This window comes from Lipophrys pholis (genome assembly GCF_963383615.2).
Source record: "Lipophrys pholis genome assembly, chromosome: 22".
NCBI classification, from domain to species: Eukaryota; Metazoa; Chordata; class Actinopteri; order Blenniiformes; family Blenniidae; genus Lipophrys; species Lipophrys pholis.
The window spans coordinates 9649122-9660999 of record NC_137644.1 but is presented as its reverse complement, the minus strand read 5'-3'; the positions used below and the strand labels follow the sequence as shown (position 1 = coordinate 9660999).

At 42.5% G+C, this 11878-nt stretch overlaps 1 protein-coding gene across 2 annotated transcripts; it reads left to right on the top strand.

The window, feature by feature from the left end:
• Positions 1-3295: 3295 nt before the first annotated feature.
• Positions 3296-9979, top strand: LOC308127373 (thymidine phosphorylase-like). Of its 2 annotated transcripts, none has more exons than XM_080492393.1 (10): positions 3296-3551; positions 6077-6200; positions 6546-6748; positions 6933-7031; positions 7122-7251; positions 7380-7498; positions 8307-8469; positions 8565-8792; positions 8870-9010; positions 9566-9842. In XM_080492393.1, exons 2-10 carry the CDS (start codon positions 6083-6085, stop codon positions 9718-9720), a joined length of 1356 nt encoding a protein of 451 aa, XP_080348519.1. In that variant the 5' UTR covers positions 3296-3551; positions 6077-6082; the 3' UTR covers positions 9721-9842. The 2 variants fall into 2 exon arrangements, with proteins under 2 accessions (XP_080348519.1, XP_080348518.1); XM_080492392.1 differs by lacking the exon at positions 3296-3551 and adding an exon at positions 4011-4075 and having other exon boundaries at positions 9566-9979.
• The last annotated feature ends 1899 nt before the right edge of the window (positions 9980-11878 follow it).

Below are 11878 nucleotides of genomic sequence, written 5' to 3'. Positions count from 1 at the left end.
AAAAAAATCGGGATACGAATTCCACACTGACGACGTTTACAAAGTTTTCTCCCGCAACTTTTCTCAGCGTCCTGTTTGAAAGCTCCCCTTTTCCCCCACCCCTTCCCTCCAAAGCACAATCAACGCTTCAGTGCCTGTTTCCATGACAACGGTTTTTATGCGACTTTTGCAGAGCCGCTAACGTGATTTCCAAAGTTTTAAATAAAAAGTTGATAATCTGATGACCAGATGTAAAGTCTGTGTACAGCACACTGCGGTAGACTATTGGCTCTGTTTAATATATATTATGTTAGAATTATGTAGCTATAGTGTAACATATTTATAGTAAAGTAGACGCAAACATTTATACCGTCATATTTTGATATGAAGTCTTTATTCACGTGTGATGTTCATAGACGGCAAACAGCTGCACTGAAAGTTCAGGTCTCATTCAAATTTACTTGATTAATTATTTTACGAGTTTCTTTTTCGTAGAAACTTTCATAGAATAACACGTAATCATCTGGAATATGTTGTTCTCTGCATATTAAAACTTTATAACTGGAAGTATCCTATAAAACTGTTTTTATAGCTAATTTATATTTGCTTTTCTTTTTTGAGATTGAGATACATAGATTTTAATAATGGTTATTGAAATTAAATTTTTACGAGAATGTGGCCTGAAAAGTTTTATTCATTCACAACAATTCAAACTTTGCTCCAGAAATGTTTTTTTCAAACGTATTTAAATTATAAATATTTGAAGTTTTTAAAAGGATAATAAAATAGTTGAACGTGACTTCTAAAACATTTTTGATTAAGTTCTCTAAGCGTCTTTTTTTGTTATTGTTTTTGAAATTTCACATATGTATTTCTAAATTGAATCACAAGCTCACAACTTTTCTTAACACTTTTTCACAATATTTCACATAAAATTATTATTCTTAATAAGTTTTCCACAACAGATATTTGTTTTCTTAAAACTGTAAAAATATTTGGTTATTCCAACCAATTTGCTCTTGAAATTTTTTGCGTTTTTAATTGATTTGGACGAATAAATAAAACTTTGTCTATCGTCTCAAAGAATTTAACTTAATTTCAAAAATCAGATTTATATTTACAAAAACATTTCACTTTTCTGCCGTGAAGTTCAAAGAAAATAATTATTTCCACCATTTAGATTTTTTTCAACGTAAATAAACCAAAATTAACGTATACGATGTTTTAGATCATGAAAAACCTGAACCATTATTTATTTATTTTTTTATGTTGCTACGTATTTACTTTGTTTTTATCCTTAAAAAATGCGAATTAAACTTTTCTCGGTTTTAATAAAATATAAAGACAAAGTTGCCCTTATTGAGAAAGTTTTTGTTAAAATATACAAACTATTTGATTCCCTCTTTGATGATTTTTTTTTTAATTGTACAAATTATGTACGAACTAAAACTGGAATGTTCAAGTGAGCTAACTTTCTGAGTCTTTACCTTGATGGTTCTTGAAATTATTAATTCAGCTTTGATTTTGAAGGAGAAACTTAAGAGTCTCAGAAAGCAGCCACTCAGGAAAAAAAGTTTTGTAAACTTTTATAGTGACTTTTTCTGACCAACATGTTGGAGAAACATTCCTGCAGTGTGTCCGTTTACCGTCTGTGAACGTCACGGCCCTCAGATCTATATTTCTATATCGTGTATATCTGTATAGTATATATTAGGACGGAGTGTAGTCTGCTGTACAGAGTCTCCGCAGGGCGAGGCGCACAAATCAGGCTGGATGTAGTTGGAAAACTTCGGACCTCAGGTCACCTGCTGGGATCCCTCCGATACGCCCACCATCGGACTGCTCAGCCAATCAGAAAACAGAAAAACAAAACCTTCATCAGAGACCAGTGACGTTGAGACGATCCGAACGATTGTCTGTTTGTGTCTGTTTCTGAATTATTGACTCAGATTTTTAATATTTAGGTTTTTTTTGTAAATAGATTTAATCAAAGTGTCGCCTTTTAGTCTCCAGCTCCTCGGTTTGAGAGAGACTCACTGCACCATCTGCTGGTAAAACGTGGAATTACAAGGCTAACCAGGCTGACGCTACCTGGGTAGCTTCTGATTTTTCAGTCATTTTAGAATAAAAATTTTTTTCTTCAGATAAAAGTATGTGACAAGCTGTACTTGCCATTTTTGTGCTCTAGGAGAAAGAGTTGAGTCACTTTTGATTAACACTTCGGCACTTGTTTGATTCTAGAGTGACTCACTGTGCCCCCTAGAGGAACAAATTGGTGTTGCAAGTTCATTTGACTGTGGCTAGCTATTTAGCTCAATATACACAGAGACGCATGTTTGAATTCAGATAAAATGGAAGTTTCTTCTCCGTATGATGATGTAGCTAATTAACTTCAGCTACATTAAAAAAAAATTTAAAATACTCCCGAGAAAAGTTTCGCCTCGTTGTGAACGACCGACAGCCGGAGACAAAACTGCTTCATTTCTTTAATGTAATGAAGGAATGAGTTCCAATTTGGAAACTGACTGAATGTTGAGCCAAAATGGCCGCCGCCGGATCTCTGATGAATCCTCAGCTTCCTGCTGATTGGCTGAAAAAGTCCTGACTCCTCACCTGTGTCAAACCTCCCGATACTCACCTGGTTCTAGTTTGATGGTTTGATGGTAACCCTTCCTCCTCCTCCTCCTCCTCCTCCTCCTCCTCCTCCTCCTCCTCCTCCTCCTCCTCCTCTCTAGCTTCCTCTTTTTACAGTATGTGTGTAGTTTCTGGACAGAGTGGCGTGCGTGTTCTTGTAATTTTTTTTCTTCCCTTTTCTAGGAACTGAAGAGCACACGATGACAACTGATGAGCTCTGTAACTACAGATTGTAACCTTTATAATAAACGCTCATTTATTACAAAGTAAGACTCCAGCTTTCTCCCGTCTGCTTCTTTCACAATAAGAGCTTCGGGTGCATGTGTCGCCAGACCTCCGACCTGTGCGGATTAAAGTGGAGTTAATGAGTGACAAGTTTCATTCAAACTGAACCTTTGGGCTTTGCTCACCAGCAGATTTGTTTACTTTGCTGGTAAATTATCTGAATTAAAAGAGTGAATTTAAAGTTTGAATAACGATCAGATGATAAAAACGGCGAAGAAACAAATTCAGTGAAAAATGCAGAAATTAAAATTTAAGTAAATGGTGGTAAATACAGACTAATTGAATAAAAAAAGACTCATTTATTTAATTCCCATGATGCCTGACGGCAGATTTTCCTCGTTCAGACACTTTGGATCAGTTTGAACGAGGCGCGTCGCGAGTTAGCGGCGCTCGGCGCGACCTATGTGGAGTGTGGACCTGCAGCCAGATAAAGACAAACACTCCGCTGAGCGCACATGAACTTCACCTCCTCTGAGCTGGTGAACACACAGCTTCTCTTTTGTGGACGAGTGAGCCGGCGCCGACGCCCGATTGGCCCGACGCGTCGCTCCTTTCCGCTCCCATTGGTCGACGGCCGCGGCTGACCTGAGGCCCGGCGGGGACGTGAGGTCGCTGTGGTCAAAGCGCCGCCGACGCCGGACGAGCTGCCCTGAGTGAGTACGAGAGGAATCCAAATTAAGAGTGTGAAAGTGTGAGAGTGTGTTTCTTTGAATAAACCTCAGTTCAATATTGGGACCAAAACATTATTTCTGATGAGTCCAGCTGGAGCAGTGCATTGTGGGGGTCCATGACAGATGTTGGAGTATCCAGCCATCAGAATGTTTGTTGAGTCAGAAAGTAAAATGGAAGAAGGACGGATCTTTAATATTGTTGATCAACGGCGAAATGGGAAACGTTTCTGTTGTTAAATGGAGACTTAAGACTAAAACAAATCTTGTATGAAACATGACGGCCCGCAACTCTGTGACGTGACTGATCGTTCCGATGGCGAAGTGACGGAGAGAGGAGCCACAAAGTGAGTGTGGATAGGAGTTAATGTTTACTGGAGAGGTCAGTGGAGTTTGATGTGACGGTGAGAGGGGTGGAGTGACGTGGGGGGACACCATGTGACCAATGTCATAAAGAAACCAAAAGAGAAACTGGAGAAGGGAGAAAGAAGTAGAGGGTCAGGATGAAGGTAAGTGGGTTTGAATGACGTCTTGATTTTGACATTATTCCCTCTGTCCATACATGACCATGGCGGTTAGTGACATGACCATGGCGGTTAGTGACATGACCACGGCGGTTAGTGACATGACGGTGTGGGTTAGTGACATGACGGTGTCGGTGGTGCCGGTTGTAGTGAAGGAAAAGTTGGCGCAGAAGGGAAGTGAAAGTCGGTCCGCTCCCTGTAAAGCCTGCATGCTTGTTTTACTTCTTTCTTTGAGAAGTGGACACGAGAATAGAATAGAATAGAATAGAATAGAATAGAATAGAATAGAATAGAATAGAATAGAATAGAATAGAATAGTTCCCACCACCAGGTACTTTCATGGTTCCAAGTGTGCTGAGGCGAGCAGAAAATGTGACGTCGGCAGACGGCAGGCCGCTGAGTCAGAGGGCGGCTCATTCACGCCGCGATCACAACCAGAACGCTCACCAACCGATTATTTCCGTATCAGCTGCTGCAGGCAGAAGTCTCCAGATAACAGGGGCACCAGTGAAACCGAAACACCGAACAGTAAAGCGCGAACAATTCACATTTTGTCATATCATTAATAAATGTATTAAAACATATACTATTACATTTATTATTTATGTTATTATTATGTTGTTTTTTTAAAGGCCTTGTCTGTGTTTGACACGGCGGGTCACTATCAAGAGTGAAACGTCTCCTGAAAAGGCTCCCCAGCGAGCAGGAAGCCGCTCCTCCAAATGAAACATAAAACAGCCGCATTCCAGTTTCCAACTACACACGAGAACAAAAAACCTACACCTCTGGAGAAATGTCCCGTGGTCTGATGAAGCTAAAGTTTGGCCGTAATGACCATCGTTACGTTTGGCTTTATTCATTCTGAAAAAAAATTTTTTATTTGAAACTGAATGTTCAAGGTTTGACCTTGAATTTTGATCAATTAAAAACCCTGCATTCAAAAGAAAAAAGAATTGTATGAATAGTTGTTTTTCAATTTAAAGATAATATATTTTATTTCAGCTCTGGAATTGTTTTGATAAAATCATTTATTTATATTTTTGACTCAATTTTAAGTCTTATTTTTTCTGTTGTAGGTTTAATGTTCTTATATTTTTCACATTCAAATCCTGTTTTTCAGGCTTTAGATTTATTTTTTTGTTCACCTTCGAAACTTGTTTTCACTTCAGATCGTATTATTTTAAGTTCAAACTTTTGGTCGTATATAATAATATTGCCTTCAGGAAGCCAGAACAGGCCAAAAGTTTGAACCTGAAAAAAAAACAACAATCTGAAAATGAAACGTTTTGAAGGTAAAAAAAATAAAATGTAAAATCTGAGAACAGGATTTGAATTCAATTCAATTCAATTCAATTTTATTTGTAAAGCGCTAAATCACATCAACAAACATCTCAAAGCGCTCTTACAATGATAGAGTACAACAGGACCCAACTAAACCCTTCCAAAGCAAGCAGGTGTAACAAGCAACAGTGGCCAGGAAAAACTCCCTCGCATGGAGAGAAGTTCATAAGAACTCCCTCTTCAGGAAGAAACCGTGGGGCGGACCCTAGACTCTGGAAGGACGGCCATCCGCCTTGACCGGTTGGGGGGAGAAGTACATGGGATAGGACAGGGAGAGAGTGTGACAGGGAGAGGACAGGGAGAATGTGAAAAAAAAAAAACGAGGTCAGAATCTGAAAACATTAAACCTGCAACTGAAAAAAAATAACACCTAAAATTAGAAAATATAAATTTTTTAAGAGTAAAAATTTTTAAAAATTAAATTTTTTATTTTGAATACAGTGCTTTTAATTTTTCAAAATTCAGGATCAAACCTTGAACATTCAGTTTCAAATAAATTTTTTCAATCACATTTTTTTTTTTTTTTTTTTTTTTTAAATGAACAAACCTGTTGGCCCGGATCCAACTCCATACAATGACAGAATATTGAGAAAATTGTGGATCTTCATTATTAACTGTGACGTTTCTTGTATTTCTCCCGTTCAGGTCGACATGTTTTCCATCCCGGATCTGATCAGAAAGAAGAGAGACGGCAAAGTTCTGAGCCATGAGGAGATTGTGGAGTTCGTTAAGGCCGTCTCTACCGGAACCATCCAGGACTCCCAGATCGGTACAAACCACTCGAGTCGCCTTCACAACCTCTTGGATTCTCTAAACTTTGTAAAATAGAGTCTTAAGCCTGGATTATTCTAGGCACTAGGCGGCTAAAGGGGTGGGATTTCCACTTTTTGGACCAATCGGTGATCCAGGTTTCTCTGGTCAGTGTTCGTTTCGGGGCGATAGCGCCCCCAAACCAGCACCTGTTGTCATTGCGTGACGTTGCCCAGGAGCTTTGGTCCGCTCTCTAGAGTGCAGCGTGAAATCAAACCAAACCAAATGAAGGTGGGAACTTTTTCGCCCTGAGCGCAGCACAAAGTCACACGGACCCCCACTCCGTCTCCATCTCTGTGTTCAGGCGCCATGCTGATGGCCATTTGGCTGAAGGGGATGGTTGCCACGGAGACCCAGACCCTGACCAGAGAGATGATGGCTTCGGGCGATGTGCTGTCATGGCCAGAGGAGTGGAACGGTCTGATGGTGGACAAACACTCCACGGGGGGCGTGGGAGATAAAGTCAGTCTGGTGCTGGCGCCGGCGCTCGCCGCCTGCGGCTGTAAGGTAGACACACGCCCACCTGTGACATCACACTTTTTTTTAACCTGTAAATGTTGCCCGTCCTGTGATCTCTGGATCATAGACGCTTGCTGGAATCCTCTAGTGTAAATCAAAATGAGATAACGGAAAGCTTTAATTCTTGCGATTTCCTAGTGCACGTTGTCGTGACCTGAGTTGTGTCTGCCAGGTACCGATGATCAGTGGGCGAGGCTTAGCTCACACCGGAGGAACTCTGGACAAACTGGAATCGATCCGAGGCTTCAGCATCGACCAATCAGCTGCCCAGGTACTTTGCCTCTTCTTACAGCTCCGTGTCGTAAAGATTTGAAATTGTGACACGTGGGCGGAGTCTGATGTGGAAATTTCTCGGCTGCAGATCAAGAACATCCTGACCTCGGTGGGCTGTTGCATTGTGGGTCAGACGCAGCGGCTGGTCCCTGCTGACCGGGTCCTGTACGCCGTGCGGGACGCCACCAGCACTGTGGATAGCTTACCACTCATCACTGGTACCAACACACACACACACACACACACACACACACACACACACACACACACACACACACACACACACACACACACACACACACACACACACACACACACACAGGGTTTACGGCGTGTTGTTTTCCAGGTTCCATCATCTCAAAGAAAGGAGCTGAGTCGTTGTGTGCTCTGGTTCTGGACGTGAAGTTTGGACGAGCGGCTCTCTACAAAGACCTGGAGAGCGCTAAAGAGTTAGCAGAGATGCTAGTAAGCGCAAAACTCCGTTTACTGCAGAAACTTTTGATAACAACACATAGAAACAGTGAAGACTGTATGTCAGGCCACTAGTTGGTGCTGTCGAATATTTGCTCGTCTTCATCGTATAGATCCAGTCAAATGTTTTCCCTGTATGCAGATGATGGTATATTAAACGTTAGTAAATGTTCGTAAACGTTGGTAAATGTTCGTAAATGTTAGTAAACGTTGGTAAATGTTCGTAAACTTTAGTAAACGTTAGTAAATGTTAGTAAACGTTGGTAAATGTTCGTAAATGTTAGTAAACGTTAGTAGATGTTAGTAAACGTTGGTAAATGTCTGTAAACGTTAGTAAATGTTAGTAAACGTTAGTAGATGTTAGTAAACGTTAGTAGATGTTAGTAAACGTTGGTAAATGTTGGTAAATGTCTGTAAACGTTAGTAAACATGAGTAAATGTCTGTAAACGTTAGTAAATGTAAACTTGGCAAATTCCAAAGAGTGAGCAGCACAAACTCTATGACTCCTCCATTGTTGATTTATTCGCACGTGCAGAAAATCTATAGCAAAAAGTTCAAGAAGTACATTTTCTTGAAGACACGCATGTGATGAGTGAAACCGTGGCGTTTTGGGTGTCCGTTTCTATGACAACGGTGCTCGTAGCCACTGCAACTGTGACTTTGTCAAAGCGGCCCCCAAGGTGGAACTTTTCTTTGACACTAACTACATCGTCTTCGGTGTTTCTGGGAAGAGGAAAGAATGACCAATATCCACCCCGGAGTGAGGCCCTGACAAAGTTTTCATTGCTCCGTTCCTTCCAGGTGGAAACCGGTAACGGGCTGGGGATCCGTACGGGAGCCGTCCTCAGCTGTATGGATTCTGTGATTGGTCGATGTGTGGGAAACAGTTTGGAGGTGATCGAGTCTCTGGAGACCCTGAAAGGGAAGGGACCCTCCGACCTGATGGAGCTGGTCAACACCCTGGGTGATGACATCACACTCTTCAAAAGTCGAACCTCCAAAAATAGATCCGAGTGAAATAAAAGGAACGATTCAAACTTGTTCCTGTTCTCTGTGTAGGAGGTATGCTGCTGATGATGACTGGTTTGGCCGCCGACGTATCAGAGGGAGAGAAGAAGATTCGTGACGCTGTGATTGGTGGAGCTGCCCTATCTAAGTTCCAGGCCATGATGGAGGCTCAGGGCGTGGCCAGTGAGACGGCTCGGCGCCTTTGCTCCGCCCACACGGATTACTTCACTGTCCTGAGAAGATCTGAGCATCAGCTGGAACTGGAGGCCCCTGAAGACGGTAAGAAGATCGAATACTGAGATACATTCAAGGACAAACTGAAGACTTAAAACCGTTTATTTCCTCACGTTCTGCAGGATTCATCGAGGACGTCGACGGGTTGACTTTAGCTGAAGTTCTTCATCAACTGGGAGCAGGACGATCACAGGCCGGACAGCCTGTCAATCACTCTGTGGGGGCGGAGCTTCTGGTGGAGGTTGGCCAGAGAGTCAAAAAAGGTGACGGTCTTGATGGGGATGACGATGATGGTTATGACAATGGTCGTAATGGGGATGATGACAAAGGTAGTGATGATAATGATGACGGTCATGATGAAGATGATAATAATGAAGATGGTGATGATTATGATGAGGATGAAGGAGATAATAGCAACGATAATGATGGAGATGAGAATGATAAAGATGAGAATGATAAAGATGAGCATGACGAAGATAATGATAAAGGTTATGATGGTGATGATGAAGGCAGTAATGACAAAGGTGAGGATGAAGATGGTGGTAGCTGTCATGATAATGAAGATGATGACAAAGGCGATGATGAAGGTGGTGTGTGTATATATATATATTAACTGAAAAGAACATTAAAATAGTAACTCTTTAGGGCCTGACACTTCATTTTTTAACGATGATGATAAAGGTGATGATGATGAAGATAACGATGATGCGTCATTATGATGGGGCCCTTGGGGTTAACGAAGTATCAATCAATCAAACACAGAAGTGTAGCTGGTGAGTTCAGGGACCTCCTCCTGACGTCTCCTCCTGGACTTTCAGGCGTCCCTTGGTTGCGGCTGCACTACGATTCTCTGGCTCCGACTCCAGACCAGATGAGTCGCCTGCAGAGAGCTCTGAGACAAGGGCCTGCCGCTCAGACGAAGGGGAGACTCCCGCTGGTCCGAGAGCTGCTGGGAAAAGTCAGCTTCACCTGAACTGCTCATGGAACAGTTTCACTCTCGTTAACCTCCGAGACCGACTCAAGAGTTTTAACTCTGAAAAATTGTTTGTTTTAATCAGACTCCTAAAATAAAAAATAAAATGTATTAATACACACAATTTTGTTTTTTTTAAACACACACACACACACACACACACACACACACACACACACACACACACACACACACACACACACACACACAAGATCTGAGTACAACAAAAGAACTAACTTTATTAAACAGTTCGGTTGACAAAAAGACAAATCGTTCAAACTTGTATAACATTATTCATAAAAATACAAAGAACAGAAACACAGCAGGACTGTCGGAGCTTCACTGCTCAACAATGACTCACACCTTCAGTAAAACATCGCTCAGTCACTCTGCTGTTGCCATGGAGACGGGGGGGGGGGGGGGGTTCCCAGAGATCGGAGGTCAGTGGACGACGGAGTTGAGCGGTTCAGCTCGAATGTTTCCTAAATCCAGAGTGGAGTCTGTTTCCTCGTCGATCTCCCCGATCACAGCGCTGAGTAAACAACAAGAGCAAAAATAAACAAAATGGTACACAAGCAACAGACATCAGATAAAAACAACCACCAACAGTCAACAACAAATAAAATAAAAGCAACTAACTAGGTAAACAGAGTAAACAACTGAACAATCCTCAGGCCCCAACATCCCCCCTTTGTTCCAAAGAGTGGGATGCTAATTGCAGTCTTTGGAGCAAACATGGGCCATATCGTCCATATGATCGTGGAGTCCATGTGAACGTCTGAATGTCCTGGAAAACATCATGTCCACAACAGTCCAACAGTTCATACAGTTCATGTGCGAGGCTAATGTCTGGGCAGACAGAGAGACTAGTCTGGGCAGACTTTTAACTTCTTTTCTAACTACCTACTACCACAATACTCATTTCGTACAGTTTGCCAAACATGAATGAAAATGAAGTACCAGAGTTGAAGAAAGGAAAGGGAAAGGGGGACAGGTGGTTAGAAAATAGTTAGTAGGCTCCTCCCACACCTCCCGGAGGATAGGGATTAGCTCGCGACATGTTTGTGGACCAGTTTACAAAAGCGGAGGTACCGGATGCAGGGAATCGAGTCTGATCTGTAAAATGTGGAGGTGGTTGCACTTGGCGTGTGCAACGACATCGGCGATGGTTCACCAGTGAGCAAGCGTCCAAGAGCCACCAGCCGTCTGGGGGGTCTTGGTGCACCTGCGCCGGCTAGGAGTGAGAGAGTGAAGTGTGGTGTGTGGAGGTGTACGTGTGTGTTCCCTTCAAAAACCCAACCTTCACTACAGAGACTTCAACTGTACACATTACTTCAATAATGGCTAAGTTCTGAAGAAATCACAACTCTTGGCTCTGTGGGTTCACAGAGGTTAAAATAGCACTGCAGAGACAACGTCAGATGTATCTGTGAAGGTTTATAACCGTGGTGGTGTTTGTCTTAAGAAATTGCTCAACCCGGGTTAGTGGAGCTAAGTAAGGTGGTTCTACCTGTACTGAAGCTGCTAACGGAGGAGCTCATTTCCCTACGATCTCCTGCGAGATCTCTGACTACACACAGGGGTTATTTCTCCTAAACAATACTCGACAGAGTCTAAAGCATGCTAAGTGGTGTTAATAGAGCTGAATATGAGTTTACAGTGACTATATTTCCCTGAACGGTTCAACTCAAGCTTTGTAACTGCTCAGGTTGTCTAAGGAGGCGGAGTTAGATTTCTGATAGTGGCAGGGTTAGTATATGCACCTGATGGGATCTGAGCATGCTGTCACTAAACCCTACTGATAAAAAATCTCCTCTGCTCCTGGGGTGGAGGTTCTCCCCCCTCGCTACGGGAGGAGTTAACCTTACTCCGAGGGAGTAAATGGATTGAGTGGCTCTGCTGTGCAGGCCGTGACAACACTGCCCTCTTCTGGTTGGTCCAGAAGGTGCAGTGAAAGGTCATTTCTCTACCAGTCATTCTTTTGATGGGAGTGAAACCTGTGGGGTGGTGCACGGTGGACTGAATGGTCACCAGCACCCGTTGGAGGTTCACCTCTTCATCTGTACCACTGCTGTTGCCATACCTGAGTATGTGGGTGGTGCTGTGGTTGACTTGGTCAACCTGGGAAGATGACTGGGAGTGGTTTGGTACATGGAGG

What these genes read in the sequence shown, in the direction of transcription:
- LOC308127373 (XM_080492392.1), top strand. An exon ending in TAGCTTACCACTCATCACTG is followed by an intron (nt 7,252 to 7,379) that starts GTACCAACACAC and finishes GTTGTTTTCCAG; the next exon opens with GTTCCATCATCTCAAAGAAA. An exon ending in GGAGCTGGTCAACACCCTGG is followed by an intron (nt 8,470 to 8,564) that starts GTGATGACATCA and finishes TTCTCTGTGTAG; the next exon opens with GAGGTATGCTGCTGATGATG.